Raw genomic sequence first — 22,992 nt, forward strand, 5'->3', positions numbered from 1 at the left:
CTCTTGTAATTTGGAATGGTTTTTACAATCTTTCTTTTTCCTTTATGATTTTGACATTTTTTTTTTTTTTCTCTTCAGCCTCCTGAGTAGCTGGGACTACAGGCGCCCACGACTATGCCTGGCTATTTTTAGAGGTGGGGTCTCATTCTTGCTTAGGCTGGTCTTGAACCTGTGAGCTCAGGCAATCCACCCACCTCTGCTTCCCAGAGTACTAGGATCACAGGCATGAGCCATTGCTCCTAGCCTTTTTTTTTTTTTTTTTGAGGCAGAGTCTTACTCTGTTGCCCTGGGTAGAGAATGGTGTCATCATAGCTCACAGCAGCCTCAAACTCTTGGGCTTAAGCGATCCTTTTGCCTCAGTCACCTGAATTGCTTGACATTTTTGAAGCGTACAAGTCATTTATTTTGTAGAATGTCCTGTAATTTGGGTTTCTCTGATGTTTTCTTATGATTAAATTCAGATATTATAGTTCTGGCAGGAACTCTGTTACCATCTTATTGCTGTGCTGAAGGAAAGCTAGAAAGATAAGCTAGTAGCAGACAGAGTAGAGACTTCAGCCAGGTAAAGCAGAACTAGCTATCATTGGGGGCAGACCTGGTGTACTGGTTCTTTCTTTGTCCTGCTTTTCAGAATCCTCTTAGGTGCTGGAGCTTGTGCTCACCTCTGGGCCCAGCTTTCCTGTGGACTTGATCTCCCTTCCCTAAGAACTTGCTGCCATCCCAGCACCCCAGGCCTCACTTGGAGGCCACAGCAGACCTAGGCATAGTTCTCACCCTTTGCCTCTGCAGCTCAGCTGTCCTCTCCTGAGGATCAGGAAGACCAAGATGACATCAAGGTGTCTTCCTTTGTCCCGGACCTGAAGGAACTGCTTCCCAGTGTGAAAGTCTGGTCAGACTGGATGCTCGGCTACCCAGACACCTGGAATCCTCCGCCCACATCCCTGGACCTGCCCTCACAGTGAGTCGACCTGCCCATTCCTTTGGCACTGCTGGCCTTAGCCCAGCTGTGTTCCCACAGTGCCCTTCCTCGTCTTGCTTTTTATTTCCTTCTGCCCACAGCCTGCTTATTTCTCTGTTCTCTCTTCATTTGAACTTTGGTTTTTCCCATCCTTGAACACATATCTTGTCCTTTGATGGTTTTAGGTTATTTTTGCCTATTCTTGAATCCTTGTTCCTCATCCTCTTGCACTCTCTTTTTCTCCCTGTCTATAGCTTGCTCTTCATTTTGTTATCTGTTCTTACTCTTGTTTCCTCATATTGTTCACACTCACTGTCTTTGCAACTGCCTCTAGATTCTGGATTTGTGTTAATAGGTGAGAGCAACTTTGTCTCTTTCTGTCCCTTTTAGTTTTTCTCTGTGTATCTTTCAGGCTCTCTCACTGCTTCTTGTGCTGCTTCCACACTCTGTCTCTGTGCCTCCTCTTATGGCATGGTTATGTGTGTAGAAGGGGAGTGTGTACACATCTCTCATCTGTTTACTCTTTCCCTGTCTCCTCACCATGCCCCCAGCCCGGCCTCTGTGTGTCAGTATGGTAATTCTCAGAGTATTTGTCAGTGGAGTGTGTTGTTCTGGAAGTATATGCGTCTGCTTGAGTGTTATCTATATATTATAGATCTGTTGGTGTTTGTATGGCTTTTTTATTTAATTGTGATAAAAAATACATATAACAAAAATTGTCACTTAACCATTTCCAAGTTTACAGTTCAGTGACATAAATTATATTGACAATATATAACTATTATGTATGGCTGTTTCTTTTATCTTTGTTTGCATCATAACTGGGTTGTGTCTAACTCTGTGCTTGTCGGGGTCCATTTGTCTGTGTGGGTCTGTAAGTCTGTATGTGTCTCAGTGTCTGTCTGGGTCTGAGTATGAAGGTCTATGTGTCTCTGCCTCTGGCGGGTTGTCTGTCTAGGTGTCTTTCTGTGTTCATATTTGTCTGTAGCTTTGTCTTTTTAGGTCAGTCTGGACCTTTCTGTTGGAGGTGAGATTTCTGTGTAGGAGGGTCTGCTTGTGTCTGCCTACCTGCCTTTGTCTCTTTGCCTGCCTTTGTGGTCTGCCTCTATTGTGTGTGTGTCTGTATTGGGGTCACAAACTATAGCCCACAAAATGAGAATGGTTTACATGTTTGAATGGTTGAAAAAAAGTGAAGGACTGCTATTTCATGACTTGCGAAAATTATGTAAAAGTTGGATTTTAGTGTCCATAAAGTTGTATTGGAACATAGCCATGCTTATTTGTTTACACTGTGTTTATGGCTGCTTTCACACTACAACAGCAGAGTTGAGAAGTTGTCACAGAGACTATATGGCTTACAAAGCCTAAAATATTTACTAGGCAATCCATTATAGAAAAAGCTTGCTCTGGGCAGTGCATATGGCTCAGTGAGTAGGGCACTGGCCCCATATACTGAGGGTGGCAGGTTCGAACCCGGCCCCGGCCAAACTGCAACAAAAAAATAGCTGGGCATTGTGGCGGGCACCTGTAGTCCCAGCTACTCAGGAGGCTGAGGCAAGAGAATCACCTAAGCCCAAGAGCTGGAAGTTGCTGTGAGCTGTGATGCCACAGCATTCTAACGAGAGTGACAAAATGAGACTCTCTGAAAAAGGAAAAAAAAAAAAGTAAAAGCTTGTTCTATTCTTGTTCCTGTGGATCCTGTTCTTCTTTGTGTTAGTGTCACTTTTGTGTTCATATTTGCACAGTAGTGTACATGTATATGCATTGAGGTTCTATCTCTGTTCAACTGTGTTGAGAGTTTGTCTCTCTCCCTCCTCTCTTTCTCTCTCTGGATATCTCTGCCTTTCTCTCTGTCCCCGCACCCCACCTCTCTATTTCCCCTTTCCCTCTCCCTTTTCTTCCCTAGCCCCATTCTCTGCCTTATTGTCTCTGGCAGGTACTATGTACTCAGAGTTCCTTCAGGCCTTCATTATGTGAATATGTGTGTTTCAGAGCAAGCATCCTTACCCAGTACTTCATCATTCATCTCCAGTATTCTTCTCTGGGAGGGGAAAAATATTGAAGGATAGAATATAGAGACCTTGGCTGTTACCAAGGGCACTTCTGGGGAATATGGAAGGGAACTTTTCTGGGTTAGCTCCCAGACTCACAGGTGACCCACAGGGGAAGGCCAGTGCAGAGATTTCTGGCCAGCAGTTATTGATCTTTCTGTATAGACTGTGTAGTCTGACTCTTTTCCCTGCTCCTGCCTTTCTTTCTTTTTTTTTTTAATGCAATTTTATTTATTTTATTTATTTATTTTTTAGAGATTTATCGCCTTTAGTAGAGTGCCTTGGCATCACACAGCAACCTCCAGCTCCTGAGCTTAGGCGATTCTCTTGCCTCAGCCTCCTGAGTAACTGGGACTACAGGTGCCCGCCACAACACCCAGCTATTGTTTTGTTGCAATTTGGCCGGGGCCAGGTTTGAACCTGCCACCCTCAGAATATGGGGCCGGCACCCTACTCACTGAACTACAGGCACCACCCCTGCTCCTGCCTTTCCTTTTAATGTTTTTCTCTATCTTCAACCCAAGAAGTAGCCATGGACTGTTAAGCTCATCCTCCCCATATCCTTCACCTTTGCTCCTATAACTATGTAGATGGTGCTCACTTGCTCACTGCTTTGGACAGTTCTCTGCATCCTTTCTGTGAGCCCTTCTCTAGGCATATGTTTGGAAATGTATGGAAATGTTTGGAAAAGTATGTTTCAACCTTTTTTATCTCACAGCACACTTGAACCTATAGTTAAACTTCCCTGCACACTTACATTATATTGATCAAAACAAGAATAAAAAAAAAAGAATATACTTAACTGTGCTTTGAACTTTTTTTTTTTTTTTGTAGAGACAGAGTCTCACTGTACCGCCCTCGGGTAGAGTGCCGTGGCGTCACATGGCTCACAGCAACCTCTAACTCTTGGGCTTACACAATTCTCTTGCCTCAGCCTCCCAAGCAGCTGGGACTACAGGCGCGCACCACAACGCCCGGCTATTTTTCTGTTGCAGTTTGGCCGGGGCTGGGTTTGAACCCACCACCCTCGGTATATGGGGCTGGTGCCCTGCTCACTGAGCCACAGGCGCCGCCCTGTGCTTTGAACTGTTTTGAAAACAATTTAGTTAATCTTTAAAATTTTTCTTTTTTTTTTTTTTTTTGTGGTTTTTTGGCCAGGGCTGGGTTTGAACCCGCCACCTCCGGCATATGGGACCGGCGCCCTACTCCTTGAGCCACAGGCGCTGCCCATTCTTTAAAATTTTTCACCGGACGCCTAAGATTCTCTCATGGCACCCGGGTTGAAAATCACTACTCTAGGCTAAGGCCTTATGAGCCAGGCCTAACTTCTATGCTGAGCAGCTGGGGCTGCACAAAGGAACTGATAGACCTGCTGGCCAGGGGACAGCTGTTTCCTAGCAGTGATCCCCAAAGAGTTAATATGTACAGCCTCAAACTTTTTATGCTGCTAATCTATAATGTGGACTAGGCAATTTACAATTTTGGAAAGAGAATGCCAAGAAAGGACTCAGCTCTCCAAGTATCTAAGCCATTGTGTCTGAGCATGCGTGAGGGATGCTGCATGTTCCTTGCTTTCTCTTGGGTGGGGAGGCAGATCAGCTGTCCCTAGTGTCTGGGCCTTCCCTGGGTCATCTGACAACGACAGGTCCCTTAGATATGATCCACTCAGCCTCTATTTACCCATATCCTGGGACAGCAGATCTGGTCGCACTCTTAGGCAGCATGTCTCCCTCATCTCCCCCCCTCCTTTCACTCCCTTTGGCTTTTGTTTGGCTGAGGAAATGGAAAGCTCACACAGGAAGTGCTGGGCCTCATTTTCTTGAGGTGCTGAGTCTGTTTTCTCTTTGGATGCTGCAGTAAATGGCCTGTTGCCGGCTGTGCAAGCTGCTGCCCATCTTTGGGCAAGGGCTCAATCTACAGCCAGGCACGTGGTCCAAGCTACAGCCATCCGCAGCTGGACTTTACATCCTGGGCTACAGAGAGGCAGAGGGTATTGGGACACTTGAATCATACTTATTCTTTTACAGGGAGAATAAATCTGCCCAAATAATATAATTGCCCAGAAAATAAATTGCTATAGCTGTGGACACCACTTATTTACTATCTTGTGAACTAGTCTGGGCTAGAGAAGTCAGTGGGATAGAGAATAAAGTCCCCTTCTGCACTCTCTCTCAGCATTCAGGATCAGCAGCTGATTGTCTCTGGAATGCAAGTTTAAGCATAAAGGAGGAGCTTTGCTGTCCTGGGGCCTAAACCCCAAAGCATGGTTGTTTAAATGCTGTGCCACTGTTCAACGGAATAAACCTGGTATGACTACCGCCGAGGGTAACCCCACCTTAGAGCCTTCATACTGAGCACTGAAAGGTGGAATAAGAATTTTACCTTCCTCCTTTCTAGTTTCTCATATTCTCCTACAGCTCCCTGATACTCACTGAGTAAATACTATGGTTGAGAGACTGGCAAGGTATGATGGTTCTGTGGGTTTCAAACTGTCATATGCCCACTGATCTTCCATACTGTTTAGTTGTTCCTTTTAAGGCCATAGGAAATAACACACCCCAGATGATTCTGTAGATGTCACAACTATAAACCCCCTCACACTAGTAAGGTCCTTGATGATGATCTTCATTTTGGAGGGTTTAGCAGTGTTCTCAAGAGAGTAGAAGGAAATGACTTCCACTTAACACCTCTCCTTTGCATGCTTTTGTTGGTCTTTGCCTGCAAAGTCAAATTTCTCTGATCCTAAGATGAAGTGGCCAGATAGCCTATATTTCCATTTGCTTTTCCTCCAGAAACTCCACTTTCAAATGGCCCCTCTGACACATTGGACCCTTCTTTTATTTCACTCCCTTCATTCTCTCCCTATCTTACATGTGCTGTCCTTTTCCTTGTGCCATGAGACAATCATTGTACAGCATCCTGCACTCTCCTAGGCAAATTCCAAAGCTCATTATGATCCTCTTCTTTCCAGTCAAATCTATTTTCTAGGCGATGACAAGCACACGTCACCTGGGTGGTGATTATAGAACATCATCGGCACTGGAGAGTGATAAGGCAGGATTGCAAGGCCATTTGTATCTTCTCTCACAAAGAGAAATGACACTTAGTAGGTCTGTGTGATGGAGTCAACATGTATGGAAGTAAGTCGATGTCCCGTTTATACTTGTTAAGAGTTGTAACAGGATGCCTTCATATCCCAGCAGATTTTTTGTATAAATAGAGGATTGTAGCAGGGTGTGGAAAGTGGCCTGGGGCCACTGCAAAAGGTTGTATAGAGTGCTTTGGTCTAGTCAGAACAGACCTCTGTGATTGGAGGGGCCATCTACTTTCCTCATCTGCTAGCACAGTTTCTGTTCTCTTCCACACCGAGTCTGTTATGAGAATAGAGAGACATCTGTGCCCCACTTTACCAAGTAAGCATGAAGAAAGTTGTGAATGTCAGGTGATGGAGAGAAGCAGAAAAGCAGGCTTCCATGAGCCTGAGCATAGTGACCCTTGCATCGTAGGACCTTTGACAAGGCTAGGGCAATGGGACAACCTACCTCATTTCACAGTCTGTGCTGAAGCCAAATCTTCCCTCATCTTGATCTCTAGTTCTCAGTAAGTGAAAGAGTCAGGGGACTTTGAGAACATCCAAACCTAGCCCAGCTGTGGCAGTTGGTTTATTGCTTTCAGCTGGTACTTGAACCCAGGTCCTGGTCTTGGAGGCTTTCCCAGGTTTAATCCCCAGAGCTTTCTCTGCAGCTGTATGACACTGTGCTGACCCCGAATGAGGATAGGAAAATAGAACCAGTGCCAAGCCAGAGTCTCTTTTTCATTTGGAGTCTGGCTGTCTGCCCATGACCAGGGTTACATAATGGGAAACATAGCTGGGGCTCTGGAGAGCCCGTGTTTCACCAGGCTGCCCAGACCTTCGCATTCTGATGCTATATATCTTCCTAATTGTAGCTCAGATGCATTTATCACACTGTTGGATTGGAATATTGTTAAAAAAATAAAATAAAACTCTAGAAATTTCTGAACTTGCTGCTTTTCCATGGCTTGTCCTATATAGTCTACAGAACTGGCTGGAAAAGGCTCAGAGGGAGCCCTCTGAGGTATTGTCCCATAGGAAGAAATAGGGATATGTAGGGAGTATGCAGTAGGCTAATTTCCTCGGGGAGCCTACATATGTTGACTCTATAGATGAGATAGAAATTCTTGAGTTAAAAAAAAGCTAGTTCATTCACCCTTGCAGGGCAGCTCTGGAATAAGAACTAGTTCCAAGTCTAATCGGCACCCCTTCAAGGACGTTTAATACGTCTTCCCAAAAGGGCATTTTAGGAGGTCACTAAGTAATAGTCCATCAGCACTTCCCTGAAGGAAGTGGTGGTGACTGTGGGAAGCCCCTTTGCTACCCTGGCTCCCCACCCAGTCTCCCCGGCTCCGGGTTGGGGCGTCAGCACTACAGCCTGGCACCAGGGGGTTCCTCTTCCTCCAAGTGCTGAGTGTGGGGCACACGTGATCTCTCCCACTGCAGGAACTTCTGTCTCCTCCCCACTCCTCCCACAGGACTCCTTGTGAGAGGAAGGGGTATTGGCCTAAGGCTCCAGTCTGACCCCAGCAGGGTACAGCAGCTAACCCCAGGGAGAGTACTTTCCAGCTCTGGGCTGAGGTTATTTGGGTCCAGTATGTGCAAAACTAAGAAGACGTGTTGGAGTGGTTATAGCTACAAGTTTGGAGAGGCAGGAACCGTGAGAATCCTCACCGAGGGCTCCACTCATGCCGTAGAGATGTCGAGATCCCCTAGGGGCTGCTCTTTCCCAAACATGCAGTGCTGATGGGTTTAACACACCATGGTGATGTGACAGGCTGTGCATATGAATGTAGCCTGGGAGATCCAAAATCAAATAAGACACTGACCTAGATGGGGGTGGGGAGGGAATAGAGGTACTCTGGTACTTGAGAAATCCTGGAATGAGGTTACTGTGACCTGTCACTGGCCACAGGGTTCCAGCTGACAGCTTAAAACATGGAGTTTATATGCTTACACTAGTATAGGATGATTAAGCTTCACTATTTGATTTGCCCCATTGGGCAGTCTTGATTTAGGGTTAAGTACTCTCCCAAAGGCCCAAGTTGACTTGTTCCTATAAACTACAAAGGTAGAAGGGATTGTCTTTTCCTGAGTCTTGTGTTCTTTAGCGGTTATCCAATAAACATCTCTTATTCTTGGAGTATGGTGTCCTACTACCTGTGTCTTAACTCTGGAATGATGGATCTCTGACACATTTGTCTCTTTGTATCATTGTGGCATCTAGAAAACACACTATAGTATTTGTAGTTCCTACATTTCAGAGGAGCTACATAGATTTCTTCCAACCATCACCCTATCCTAGGGCCTATTGAACCACCTTGGCACTGAGATGCCAGAACCAGATCCTCTGCCCTTCTGCAAATAGGGTTGGCATGACATCTTGGCTTTCCAAAGGGCTTGCTGAGCCATTTTAAGCCCATGTATTCTTTGAAGTCTGCCAGTCTTGAAAATTCAGGTCCATTTCTGCTATTAGCTGCTCCCTTCCTGTTGCTTTCTCCAGTTGGAAGAGAAGTCCTCAGGACGATGGTCTTATGTTGGCCACTGAACCCTACGTGGAGAGTAGTAAGCTAGGATATAATGGCCTACAGGAAAACAAGTTTGAAAAAGAGACTGTTGCATATCTTAGGGTTGTTTCTCTTCTTATGACCTTTTGTCTTTGTGCCTGTGGGCTTTCTCTTTTTCAGCTTCCTTGTGCCTAGTTTCTGTGCCATCATGGCTGTATTTCCAGATCTCCTCACTCTAGGATCTGAAAGATCCAACTTATTTCCCATCTGCACTGCTTCTCTGATCTTCCATTGCTCTGAAACACAATGCAGGGCTTCTTCTCACTCAACTCTTTCCGGGTTTGTTCTGCAGCTGTGGAGTTTGAATGTTAGTGTTTAAACAAGCTGGTATTACACAGGAAATGGCTACCTCCACAGGCCCCTGCAGGCTTGTAACATGGGGTCATTGTACTTGATATTAATCACCAGTTAGCCTGTTCCCCCAGTAAAAATATGAAGGAGTGTGTAAGTGCTTAGTCTTCCTAAGACTTATGGAACGATGGATTGAGGCCTGGTTGGGCCTTAGCACTTCACTTTTCCTATACTGTCTCCTTCCCTCAGTCCTGCCCCAGTTGGAGCTTTCAGAAAAGTCCTACCTGAGCCAGGTGCAGTGGCTCATGCCTGTAATCTAGCACTCTGGGAGGCCTAGGTGGTTGGATTGCCTAAGCTCAAGAGTTCAAGGCTGAGTTCAGGCTGAGTAAGACTTGAGACCCTTGTATCTACTAAAAATAGAAAAACCAGCTGAGCGTTATGGTAGGTGCCTGTCCTCCCAGCTACTGGGGAGGCTGAGGCAGAGGGGTCACTTGAACCTAGGAGTTTGAGGTTGCTGTATGAGCCAGGCTGATGCCATGTCAGGCAATGTGGCAGGCACCTGTAGTCCCAGCTACTTGGGAGGCTGAGGCAAGAGAATTGGTTTAAGCCTAAGAGTTTGAGGTTGCTGAGAGCTGTGACTCCACAGCCCTCTACTGAGGGTGACATAATGAGACTATCTCAAAAAGAAAGAAAAGATAAGTCCTACCTGACTTCTTCTCTCTCAAGTTTGCAGATCCGCCTTTCTTTCTGAGTTCTAGCAAGGAGGCATGTTGTTGTATGTAACATGTCTCACATATCTCACACCTTAATCTTTCAGAACATGTTGTAGTTGAGTAACAACTCCCGTGAGAAAACTCCAAAATTTTAGAAACACAAAAACCCACAGGCCCATCTTAAGAGCAGGGCTTTTCAGTTCCCCAAACCGAAGCTGCTTTTCTATGGCTGAAACTCCAGCCTGAAGGGTTAATCAGATTCCCCAAATCAATATCCCCAAAACAACCAGCCAAGAGTGTGTGTTGGTTCATTTCTGTGAAATGTGTTTCCCCAGTCACCTGGACTGGCCTGGGCTGCATTGTATCGGCCAGCAGCTGCACTGCACTCAAACTGACAGCTACATTAAACCTTGGAATTCTGAAGCAATAAAAAGTAAATTAACTCTTATTTTTTTCCTTTCCTGGTGGAGTAAGTGCATGCGTGTCTGTAGGGAAGCGGGTGAGCCTTGGTTCTGAATGCACACCTCTAACCAGTTACTGCTGGTCTGTCCCAAGCTAGGATCTGGAATTCAGACTCCAGCCAGGGGTCTGCTTTCCTGGTGTGTGGTGTGTTCTGTGGGGTTGGGCCAATGGGTCACTCTGCAACTGCTGATCCCTGCTCACTAATCACATCACAGCTGCTGAGAGACTCCCCTGCCACCATTCTGGAAGCCATAAACGGGTTCATTGGACACAGTTTCATATTCCTTGGTTGCTTTGTGTCTGCTTGGTGAAGAGTGCACCCTAACTTCAGTAAGATTTTGTGGGCTCTGGGGCTTTTCCAAAAATATAAGTCGAACCAGAACATGCCAGAAGCGCTGAGCCCACAGCACTCTAAAGGGTCCATTTAGAATCAAAGGTGGTTTGAGATTGTCTGAAAAACCTTTTGGAGGCCAAGGCAGGAGGATCATTTGCGCTCAGGAGTTCAAAACCAGCCTGAACAAGAACGAGACCCTCATCTCTACTAAAAATAAAAAAATTAGCCCAGTGTTGTGGTGGGCACCTATAGTCTCAGCTACTTGGAAGCTGAAGCAGGAGGATCACTTGAACTTGGAGTCTGAAGTTGCTGTGCGCTGTGATGACACCCCAGCACTCTAGCCTAGGTAACAGTATAAGACTCTGTCTCAGGTGGTGCCTGTGGCTCAGTGGGGCACTGGCCCCATATACCAAGGGTGGCAGGTTTCAACCTGACCCCCACCAAACTGCAACAACAAAAAAAATAGTTGGGCCTTGTGGCGGGCACCTGTAGTCCCAGCTACTCGGGAGGCTGACGCAAGAGAATTGCCTAAGCCCAGGATTTGGAGGTTGCTGTGAGCTGTGACGCTACGGCACTATATTGAAGGCAACAAAGTGAGACTGTCTCAATAAAAAAAAAAAAAAAAAAGCCCCCAACCTTTTGGGGAGTTATTTTCCAAGTATTTCTAGGAAATTGGGAACTGTTTACAGCTTCTTCTAGCCACCCAAATTTGATTTCGGGCTCCTCAGTTTAGGCCAACCTTGTATCTTCAGAGTCCAAGGGCTGCTATAGGGTGAAGGTTAGAAAGTGATCTGAGTTGGGTCAGGGAACTAAAGCAGGAAAAAGCTAAGCCTTCCTTCCCCCTTATACTCAGACAGGAAACCCTATGTTCACCCACAGAACTGACCTCCTAGCCCAGAGGCTTGATGAGGGTAAGCTGAGGTGATGTTGCCCAGGTTCCAGAAATTACCTCATCCTCTTGCACATGTCTTAACTTTTGAGTTCAGGCATCTCACCTAGTTTGTCAAAGCACTTCTTCCTTTTAGTATTAGTTTCCTGACTCTTCCTCACTCTGTGGCCCCTGGGTGCCTGGGTAGTTGTGCTCATGTCTGTGGTGTTTAGTGAGAGGAGATAACTAATGATAGAAATGTGAATACAGAGATACCAGAAGAAAGTAGCTGCTCACAACAGAGTTCAAATGTTAAGACCAGGACAGAAGTGACCTTTCAGTGAAGCATTTTGCGTATTCTTTTGGTTCTGCTGAGTCCAGCTTGGCCCTTGGACCACTTTTATTTATATTTCTGAGTTGGGAACTCAGGATACTTCCTATGTCTTTTGGCACAAGCTGCTGTCTTACGAAGCAACACTGAGGTAGACTGCGACTCTCATCCACCTTATTTTTGCAGTGACGCTTAAGGTTTGGGCACAAAATGGGTGGTAATGGGCAAAAGGCAGATGTGGGCAGGGGTCCCTAGTGGTGGCCAGCAGTCTCTGGGAGGAGTCAGTTTTGGTTTATCTGAGCCTTAGGGGACAGGAGAGCATGGTAATGAGAACCACATGGTACCACATATTTCTTCATCTTGCATCCAAGATGGTAGGGGTGGGAGGATAAGAGAGGGATGTGGGGCCTCCCACTGTGGCAGCCATGGGTAATTTTCTGCCTCCTCTCTCTGGCTGGGGAGATCCTGCTGCCCACACCACCCCCAACTGTGTCCTCAGCAGCCTTGACCTGCACAGCACCAATCAGCGCCCTCAAGCCAAGAATTCAGCTGGGAGACTTTTCACCTTCTTCCTTCTCACTGTCCTCTTTCCTGTTTATTTTCCAAATTGCTGCTGTGCAGCCTAGCAATGCCTGCTAGCCAAAGCTCACCAGCGCTGTGGGATCAGACTCTGGCAGTGGGCTCAAGTGGCCAGCAGGGCATTGAGGGAGGAAGCGGGGAACTGGAAGAGCCTCCCTGTGCGTCTCCCATGGGCAGCGCTAACCTCGGAGGCGGCCCTGAGCAGCCCTATCACATCCGGTGCTTGTCTCTGCAGCCGGGACCAGAGGATAAACTATCAGAGCTGTGGGGCAGTGCATCATTCCTCTTATTATTTTCTTCTCTGCAGATGGGGTCGTGGAAAGTTCAGTTCCTTTTAACCCTCGAAGTTCTGTTTATTCTACAGCTGGTAGCCTGAATGCCGCATTTCCCATTACATCACAAAGGGGCTCAGGCAGATCTCTGCACAGAAACGTGTTGCAACTGTTTATTTTTTTCCATATTTAAACATTTCTGACAGCCAAACCCAGCTGAGCCAAAAGATGGAGCTTTGTGAATGAGTCTGGTTGTTGGTGTCTGCGCAGAGAAAGGCTTTAGAAAACTCTTATCCCTCCGGTGATTCTTCCCAAACATGTTCTTTTTCCTGGGTAAATCCTATGAAGCAAGTTACTTCTGCAGTACACGTGTGTTGATTACGTGCTGTTGTGTGATTAATGGGGCTGTTTTCCGGCTGGTTCCCAGGATACTGTTTAAAACAAGATGTTTCGTTTCATTGCCTTTTCCTAGTGCAGTGATTACAGTAAATAAACCAGTGCAGCCTCCTTCCACCTGGAGCCCGTCAGGGAGTTCCCATACCTTGACTCTGCTTTCTCCCCCACATTACCTTCTGTGCCATGTCCTTCAAGTGCCCTCTTTTTGCCATCTTTCAGAGGACCTAGTCTCTAGGAGAAACCAACTGCTTAGATCCTAGTCCCCTCCCTAGAAGAACTCATGTGCAGTAACTCTCCAGGGAGATTTCAGGACAATTCTTATAACTCTCTGCATATTGCCTTTTGTCATTCCATCTCTTCAACCTAATCATGAATCTTTTCTTTGTAATTCCTCTATGCATCTTATTCCTTTTGGAGTAAAACTTAGCATCCATTCCTATTCCAGACTTCCTTGTTAGGCACTCCTTTGGAGAAGAAAGCCAAGTCTGTAAACTTGGCAGGCCTTGTACCTGACTGCGATTTGTGGTATCCCTGGGCAGGCAAAGGAAGGAAGAAAGGGAAAGGAGGGAAGGAAGAAAAGGGAAGGAAGGAAGGGAAGAAAGAAAGAGAGGTTTATGAACCCTTAGCACTCACCAAACCAGGAGTCTGAACTGAATCACAGTAGATTTTTGACAAATGATGGTAATAGATGAATGAACCACCTGCTTTATAATTCTACCCCAGAATTTCAGCTTGGGAGAGCCAAACTTTACAGTGTCAAGATTTCTTCTCAGGTTCAACCAGGATCCAGTGATGTGCAATTAGGATGGGCAACCATCCCGGTTTGTCCAGAGGTAGGCAGTTCCTGGGGATGAGTGACTTTCAGTGCTAAAACTGGGACAGTCCCAGACAAACCAGAATGACTGGTCACCCTATACCTAACCTTATACAAGTGAGAGAAAGGAGATGGTGCAGGATGGCTAAGATAGCACTAATAAAATGCATACAAGCTTTACCTTCCTGGAAGGATCTTGGCAGGCAGGAAGTGAGGTTTTTATTGGATCGGTATTTGATTGTTTGTTTGTTTTCCTGCTTACATATAGGGAAGGGATTTCTAAAGCATTGTAGGGGAAAACCCTCGTGACTCTTTCTACACTATGATTGGACTGGCTGTGTCTGAAGGAGGAAAGGCTGGTGCTCATTTGCTGTCTGTGTGGCATGTATTTGGCTGGACAGAAATGGGGGAATTCTGGGAGCAGCCTCAGGCACTGGGTGTCTGGAGTGTTTGAATAAGTATCTCAGGCACACTGTCTGGAAAGGTGACAGGACCTGCATTAGGCAGCTGATTCTCTAAATTCTTTTTCCTTTCTGGTAAGGTTTAAAATCTTCCCTTAATCAATTTGAACTTTGCATACATTCACACACACACCCAAATTGCTGTTATGGGCACAAGTTCATATTCTATCATTTGGGGTATGATTTCCTGGACGATGCCAGCCTAGGCAACATTTGCTGCAAGGACCTTCCTGCTCAGAAGTGCTGAGAATACTTTTACTGGTCCCTCCTTAGAGCTACTCTTCTTTTCTTGCTTTATTTCTCACAGGGTTGCTGTGGATGTGTGGTCAACGCTGGCTGATTTCTGTAACATACTGACTGCAGTGAATCAGTCTGAGGTGCCACTGTACAAGGACCCGGACGATGACCTCACCCTTCTTACCCTGGAAGAGGATCGGCTTCTCTCAGGCTTTGTCCCCTTACTGGCCGCTCCTCAGGACCCCTGCTACGTGGAGAAAACCTCGGATAAGGTCAGCCCCAGGCCAAACATCCCTCCCCATTCACCCCTCCTCTTAATTCTTCAGACTTTTTTATTCTTGGGAAGTTTTCTGTGCAAACGGAACACGATTAAGTCATTGAGAAGGGTGTTAAGGGAAAATATCGACCTTTTAGCCGCTGACATCCAGCTCTGTGTCCTGAAAAAAAAAGCCCTCTTGACTTCCTTTGGTGTGTGTGTGTGTGTGCTTGCTGGCATGTTGTATATACGATCATTTCCTCACTTGTTTAAATAGTGCAGCTTGTGTTGGCAGTGCTCTCACTCAGCTCCAAATGGTTTGCATCATGCTTAAAGCACCCCCCTTCCTCTTTCCCCCCCAGCCACAAAACTCTGCACTAGGAAAACAGCCAGGGCTTTTTCCCTTCTCTGAGGAGGAGAGTGATAAATAGGTGACTAGAGAGAAGCAGACACCGTGTGTTAACTTACAAAAAAAGCTTTTAGGAATATGAAGCATTCCCCGCTGCCTGGTTTCTATTTTCTTTCCTCTGAGGACTGTGTTTTAAGTTGAACTCTTTTCTTGTCTGTCTGTTTGTAGAAAACAAAGCCCCATTCCCTGTTGCTCTGGTGGGGACTGTGGAGCTCTTAGTCTCTGCTTAACAGTTGGGTCTCCAGCCAGGTGGAGAGTAGGGCAGTCGATCTGCTTCACATTTCCCATGTAGCAGTTACTAGGCTGGGGAAGTAGCAGCCACAGACCTGGGGAGCAGAGTCTCCTGTGCTGAGGCTGAGGCAGGAGTACACTGTGGCTGACTTCTGTGCAGAGTTGTTAAAGGGACCTTTGGGGAGGAGTCCACAAATGTCTTCTCAGGAGGAAGTCTTTTTACCTAGATGAAGTATATACTAGGGACATAGTAAATGTTTATTTAAAAAGCCAGCAAAAATGGAACTCCAAATGTGACAAATATGAGCTATTTTGTATTGAATATAAATGTTTAAGTACTTCTTCTTAGTATAAAAGAGTATTTGTTCATTGTAGATAATTTGGAAAACACAGACAAATAAAAAAAAAGAATTCATCCACAATCCCTCTACCCAGAGGTAACATCACTGTTACTTTCCTGATTATATAATCAACTTCTAGTATTGGTACATGCACTTTCGTTTTCAGTAAGACTGGAGGATATTATATATACTATTTATAATCTGCTTTTTTTGCTTAATATTTTTAATGTATTCTTATATGGAATCATAGTAGTTATTTTTTTTTACTATACCAACATTTCTTTAACCAATCTTTGCTTTATTTTGCCAAGAAAAGAGTCCCAATTTTTTCACTGTTATAAACAGTGAATCTGTTCCTTATAAGAAGAATTTGAGCATATAGTTCCTTTGGTTAAATTTCTGCAAGTAGATAAAGGTTCTAGATTTGACTTATCAAAAATTCATACTCTTTGGATGCATGTAATGATTACTGGATCTTGGGAATGAGAGAACTTCTTTTTCCCAAGAGGAATACTTATTTATGCCTTTCCAACAAAAACGTGGAATGAAACTTCCAGTTTCAGAAGGGAAAAATAATGGGGATTTATAGTATGGGAGGCCGAGGACAGCTGACAAATTGTTTCCACTTTGTGGAAGATGTTGAATTAGAAGAGAAACTGTATGATTATGGGTTGGGCCAGAGGATCCTACTTGTTAGAGGGGACACTTGTGATTCTTTTGTGATCACAAGTGGTCATGGGTGTTGGCCGTTGAAGCTATCTTTTATTGCAGGACAAGTGCTGATTAGAGTAGTTCTAACCAGCTTCAGACTTCCCAAGTGCCATCTTCATCAGCTCTCCCAGCTTTGTGTGAGATACCTAGTATATGATCTGGCTCAAGAACACAGAGCCAGCAGTCCAATGCTCAGCCTGTGGTAGTGATTCACAGACTACCCAGGAGGCAGTTGCAGTTCGCTGAGACTAAGGTAGGTCTGCATGTCAAGGACTATGAAATACAAATGTCCAACATAACATCCCCAAACCCAAACCCCTGAATTCCACCCTCCCTCACCTCTAACCTGTTCTTTCTGCACTCTTCCCCATCTGGTAAATGACAGTTTTGATTTTCAGGTTGCTTATGTCAGAATTTTTGGTGTTATTCTTGACTCTTTTTCTCATACTTCCATACTCAATCCATCACCAGTTCATATCTTCCTTACCTTCCAAATATACACACATACAACTGTATCTTACCACTATACCCTAGTTCAGTTCACTGAAATGCCTTCTAACTGGTTTCTCTGGTTTCTGCCTTCTATTTCCAGCCTGTGTTTAGCACATCAACTAGTATGATTTTTTTTTTTTTGGCCGGAGCTGGGTTTGAACCCGCCACCTCTGGCATATGGGGTTGGTGCCCTACTCCTTTGAGCTACAGGTGCTGCCCAGTATGATCATTTTAAAACGCAGGTGTAATCATGTCAGTTCTCTGTTGAAAACCTTCTCTCACTTAGGGTAAAAGCCAGAGTTTGTTTTTTTATTTTTTAAATTTCAGATTAATATGAGGGTACAAACAATTAGATTACATTTGCATTTGTTAGGTAAGGTCCCTGTTACAGTTGTTCCCCTCTCCCAGGAGGTGTATACCTTGCATTGTGTCCATTAGGTGAGGACGTACCAATTCCCCCCCCTCTTCCTGCTCCCCCTTCCTCCTCTCCTCTTCTTCCCTCCTACCCTCTTCCTCCCCCTTCAGTCCTCCTCCTCCTTAAAGCCAGAGTTTTTAAACAATAGCCTACAAAGATCAGGCCCCACCCCTAACCCCCATGGCCTCAGCTCTCTGACCTCAGCTTGTACTGCTCTCCTGTACCCAGTATGTTCTAGACACATTGACAGTCCAGCTGTTCCTCAAGCAAACCAAGCACTGATGCCTAAGGGTCTTTGCAGTTGATCTTCTCTTCTTCACCTGGAATGCTCTGTAGGAGGATGGCTGTGTGGCTTTCTCACACCTTTCTAAATGTTACCTTGATAGAGAGATTTTCCCTGGCTACCTCATATAAAGTAATAGTACCCCATTCTTTTTCCTTTTATTCTACTTCATTATTCTTCATCCATGGCAGGGAAAAATAACATCTATTGAGTACCCGTCATGTATCACTCCCTGGTCTAGGTACTTGTGTACAGTATTTCATTATGTTCTCTCAATACCCTGTAGTGTAAGTATCGGTACCTTCATTTTGTAAAGGAGGAGAATGAGGCTCAAGAGAAGAGGGAAGAATGATGATAAACATGTGGGTCATCTCTGTGGCCAGCCTAGAAGACTAGTGTGGTTGTGTCGGAGGGACTCTTGAGGAACTGTTGACCCTTTAAAAATCTGAAAAAGACAGACATTTTGTCCAACTTCTATCTAGTGTTCATTGCTAAGAAATGTAAAATACTTCAAGAACTTGTCAGTGGCAGCAGCGAGCAATTTCTTTACTAGTCAAGATTAATCACATGTTTGGTCCAGACCTGGCTACTTATTCTACAGATATTTACTGAGCATGTATTGCCCACATAACCTAGGAGATCCAGACATATAAGGCAAATATTCTCCTAATTTGGGAGACATTTTGTGGCATATATAAAGATGTATTTGGCAAGTTAATTTGTTAATTTGTGCCTGTCTGCAACACTTGGCCAGGGCCGGGTTTGAACCCACCACCCTTGGTATATGGGGCTGGTGCCCTACCCACTGAGCCACAGGCATCACCCCAGTTTTTTTTTTGTTGTTTTTTTTTTTAAAGAGGTAGGATCTCACTCTTGCTTAAGCTGAGCTCAAGCAATCCTCCTGCCTTGGCCTCCTGGACTGCTAGGATTATTATGGTCATGAGCCACTGTGCTTCACCTATTTTTTTTTTGAGACAGCCTTAAGCTGTTGCCCTGGGTAGAGTGCTGTGGCATCACAGCTCACAGCAACCTCCAACTCCTGGGCTCAAGCGATTCTCCTGCCTCTGCCTCCCAAGTAGCTGGGACTACAGGCGCCCACCACAACACCGAGCTATTTTTTTGGTTGCAGCCGTCATTGTTGTTTGGCAGGCCCGGGCTGGATTCGAACCCGCCAGCTCAGGTGTATGTGGCTGGCGCCTTGGCCACTTGAGCCACCAGCTCTGAGCTAGTGTGCTTCACTTATTGATCGAAACTTTTCTAGTGTTGTTTCTACTGTTCACTGTTTCTGATTTAGCTTTTAAGTCTGCTATTGCATTATTTCTTCCCTTACATTTTATCCTATTACCTTTATATTTATGCTTGCCTTTAACAAGAGCCCTTGTAACTGTCTTTATTTTAACATTCATCATTTAGCATTCTTTACAGAGCCCAAGATTTTAAAATTCAATTGAAAAAATTTAACAGATACTACCTTTTTTTTCATCTGGCATTTTTTTCCCCACCAAATATGATTTCTTTCTTTCTTTGTGTGCTGTATTCTCCTTATTTTGCAGATTTCTTTTCTTAAGCCTCCAACTTTGGTTTCTACAGTTTACTTCTGGCCATTTACATTTCTCTGAAAAAAGAAAGATACTTGCTTCAAACAGATTGGGTAGATTCTCACTGGTTATTTTCTTTGTCTGCAAATAGTTGGAATGTCAAGTCTAAAGCTAGGTAATATAAGTTTGTACATATTGAGTATCCTTAACCTATGAAAATTCAAAATCTGAAATGCTCCAAAAGCCAAAGCTTTTTGAATGTCAAAATGACACTCAAAGGAAATGCTCGTTGTAGCATTTAACATTTCATAGTTTTCAACTGGGAATTACCAATCGTAAATACAAATGCACATATTCCAAAATCCGAATATTCTGATCCCAAGCATTTCAAATAAGGGATACTCAGCCTATTTGTCAAGTCACTAGCCTAAAGATTGAGAGTGGGGAGGAGACCAGGTGATATGCAGTGTCAGTAAATGAATTTATTTTCTGCATTTTCTATTCTGTATATAGTGGAGCTACTATACCAGAGCTAGTTTTCTATTTCATTCATTCTCTATTTTGCATAAATGATATTATAATGTCTGCTCTTCCTGGAGCTGTGGCCCACCATGTGGAGAAGAAATTCTACCCACTGGTCGGTCACTTTACATTTACTATGGCAGTTTACTTAAGGCTTTTCTGTGCTGTGAACTGCTGAACCATTGTGAGTAGTACTGATGTATAGCAGTGGAAAAACTTTCAGTTGATCTGCATTTGCCTTATGATCTGTCCTCACCCTTTGTGGTAGGCAGAATAGTGGCCTCCCCAAAGATGTCCATGTCTCAATCCCCAAAACCTATTATGTATGTTACCTAACATGGCAAAAGGACCTTTGCAAATGTCATTAGGTTAAGGATCTTGAGATGAGGAGGTTATCTTGGATTATCTGGTAGGCTCAATGTAATCACATGGATCCTTATAAAAAAGGTAGCAATGTCAGAACCAGAAAAAGGAGATGTGATGATAGAACCAGGAATCCCAGAGAGAAAGGAAAGAAAGGGAGGGAGGCAAAGAGGGAAATTTGGAGACACTACACTGCAAGAGCCGAGCCAATTTTTCTGATTTTAATAGTGGGTTCTTACTCCTATTCAGGCTGGTCTCAAACTCCTGAGCTCAAGCAATCCACCCACCTCGGTCTCCCAGAGTGCTAGGATTACAGATGTGATCCACCACACCCGGCCTCTGCTGACTTTAAAGATGGAGAAACAGGGCTCAGCCCCCGTAGCTCAGTGGCTAGGGTGCCAGCCACATACACCAGAGCTGGCAGGTTTGAACCTAACCCGGGCCTGCCAAACAACAATGACAACTGCAACAACAAAATAGCCGGGTGTTGTGGCGGGCACCTATAGTCCCCCCTACTTGGAAAGCTGAGGCAAGAGGATCGCTTAAGCCCAAGAGTTTGAGGTTGCTGTGAGCTATGATGCCACAGCACTCTACCGAGGGCAACATAGTGAGACTCTGTCTCAAAAAAAAAAAAAAATTTAGAGAAAGAGTCCACAAGTCAAGGAATTCAGGTGGATTCTAGACACTGAAAAAGGCAAAGGTAACAAATTCTCCCATAAAGCCTCTGAAGAGAACATAGCCCTGCTGACACCAATTTAGGTGATTTTAGGACTTCTGACCTCTAGAACTACAGGAAATAAATTGTATTTTTATTATTATTAGTTTTTCGAGACAGGGTCTCAAGCTATTGCCCTGCATAGGTGCCATGACTATAGCTCACAGCAACCTCAAATTCTTGGGCTCAAGGGATCCTCTTGCCTCAGTTTTTTTTTTTTTTTTCCTTCTATTTTTAGTAGAGATGAGGTTAGAGACCCTAACCCTAACCCTAAACCCTAACCTTAACCCTGTCACCCTGGGTAGAGTGCAGTGGTGTCACCATACCTTCCTGGGCTTAGGCAGCCCTCCTGCCTCAGCCTCAGTAGCTAGGACTACAGGCATATGCCACAAAGCCTAGTTAATTTTTCTCTTTTTATTAGAGATAGAGTCCGTTCTTGCTCAGGCTTGTCTCCAACTCTTAAACTCAAAAAGTCCTCCTGCCTTGGCCTCCCAGAGTTCTAGGATTACAGCCTTGAGCCACTTCTTCTGGCCCATAGGATAAATTTTTCAAGTGGAATTAGTAGGTCATAGGGATAGGTATGCCCATTTTTAAAAACCTGATAGATGGTCTGGGTACAGTGGCTCACACGTGTAATCATAGTACTCTGGGAGGCAGAGGTGGGAGGATCACTCGAGCTCAGGAGTTTGAGATCAGCCTCAGCAAGAGCGAGACACCTCGTACTACTAAACATAGGAAAGTCAGCCAGGTGTTGTTGCAGGCACCTATTGTCCCAGCTACTGGGGAGGCTGAATCAGGAGGATTACTTGAACTCAGGAGTTTGACGTTGCTGTGAGCTAGGCTGATGCCATGGTTAGCCTAGGCAACAGAGTGAGACTGTCTCAAATAAAAAAGAAAAAAGAAAAAATATCTCTGCACAGGTAAGACCAAATTGCCCTCCATAAAGGTTATAGCATTTTAAACTGTAGACTATGAGAGTATCTGCTTTCTAACATCCTCACCAATCCTGAATGATTTAGTTTTTTGTAACTTTTTTTTTTTTTTGCTGTCGAATTTCTTTCTTTCTTTCTTTTCTTTTTTAATTAAATCATAGCTGTGTACATTAATGCAATCATGGGGCACCATACATTGGTTTTATATACCATTTGACATATTTTCATCACACTGGTTAACATAGCCTTCCTGACATTTTCTTAGTTATAGTGTTAAGACAGTTATATTCTACATTTAGTAAGTTTCACATGTACCCTTGTAAGGTGCACCGTAGATGGTGGTCCCACCAATCACCCTCCCTCCGCCCCCATCCTCCCCCCTAGTTTTTTGTAACTTTGCCAGACATGGGCAAAAAATGTTATCTCACTATTTTAATTTTCCTTCTTTGATTACTGAAAGCATTAGGTTTAAAAAAAAAAAAAAACTATGCTTATTGGTTATGTGTCTGAGTATTGTATCTATTATAAGTTATTTTGTTATTATGTTTTTTTCTTATTTTTTTCAGAGACAGAGTCTCACTTTGTTGCCCTCGGTAGAGTGCTGTGGCCTCACAGCTCACAGCAACCTCCAGCTCTTGGGCTTAGGTGATTCTCTTACCTCAGCCTCCTGAGTAGCTGGAACTACAGGCGCCCGCCACAACACCCGGCTATTTTTTTGTTGCAGTTTGGCCAGGGACAAGTTTGAAACCACTACCCTACTCACTGAGCCACAGGCACCGCCCTGTTATTATTTTTTTAATTCATAGGAAACCTTTGGAAATTACTTTATGTTCTTTGCCATTTTACTATTGAACTACTCATTCATGTTTTGCTTGGTGATTTGTAAAAGCTATTAATGACTAGCTTTTGAACTTTCTTTTTTTTTTTTTGAGACAGAACCTCAAGCTGTCACCCTGGGTAGAGTGCTGTGGCATCACAGCTCACAGCAACCTCAAACTCCTGGACTCAAGCGAGTCTCCTGCCTCTGCCTCCCAAGTAGCTGGGACTACAGGCACCCGTCACAATGCCCTGCTATCTCTTGGTTGCAGCCCTCATTGTTGTTTGGTAGGCATGGGCTGGATTCGAACCCTCCAGCCTGGGTGTATGTGGCTGGTGCCTTAGCCGCTTGAGCCACAGGTGCCAAGCCAGCTTTTGAACTTTCTTTGATTACCCTTATTTAGGAGATGTTTTTATATTGAATAAGATGAGAACTTTTGGAAACTTTGCAGGAGGAAATATAGCAATCTGTTATAAGCAGTAAGAAATACTCCTTTGTTGGCTCAGTACCCACAGCTCAGTGGTTAGGGCGCCAGTCACAAACACCGGGGCTGGCAGGTT

The 22,992-nt window shown here is 44.6% G+C and overlaps 1 protein-coding gene across 3 annotated transcripts in view; it reads left to right on the forward strand.

Annotated features, from left to right (window-relative positions):
* The window catches only part of SMG6 (SMG6 nonsense mediated mRNA decay factor), a 279,430-nt gene that overhangs the window by 119,653 nt on the left and 136,785 nt on the right, over positions 1–22,992 (forward strand). For all 3 annotated transcript variants that reach the window (XM_053568504.1, XM_053568503.1, XM_053568502.1), the window contains exons 12-13: positions 790–958; positions 14,478–14,679. In XM_053568504.1, the coding sequence (XP_053424479.1) occupies positions 790–958; positions 14,478–14,679 (371 nt within the window). The remainder of the gene's footprint in view (positions 1–789; positions 959–14,477; positions 14,680–22,992) is intronic.

This window comes from Nycticebus coucang, chromosome 18, assembly GCF_027406575.1.
Source record: "Nycticebus coucang isolate mNycCou1 chromosome 18, mNycCou1.pri, whole genome shotgun sequence".
Taxonomy (NCBI): Eukaryota; Metazoa; Chordata; class Mammalia; order Primates; family Lorisidae; genus Nycticebus; species Nycticebus coucang.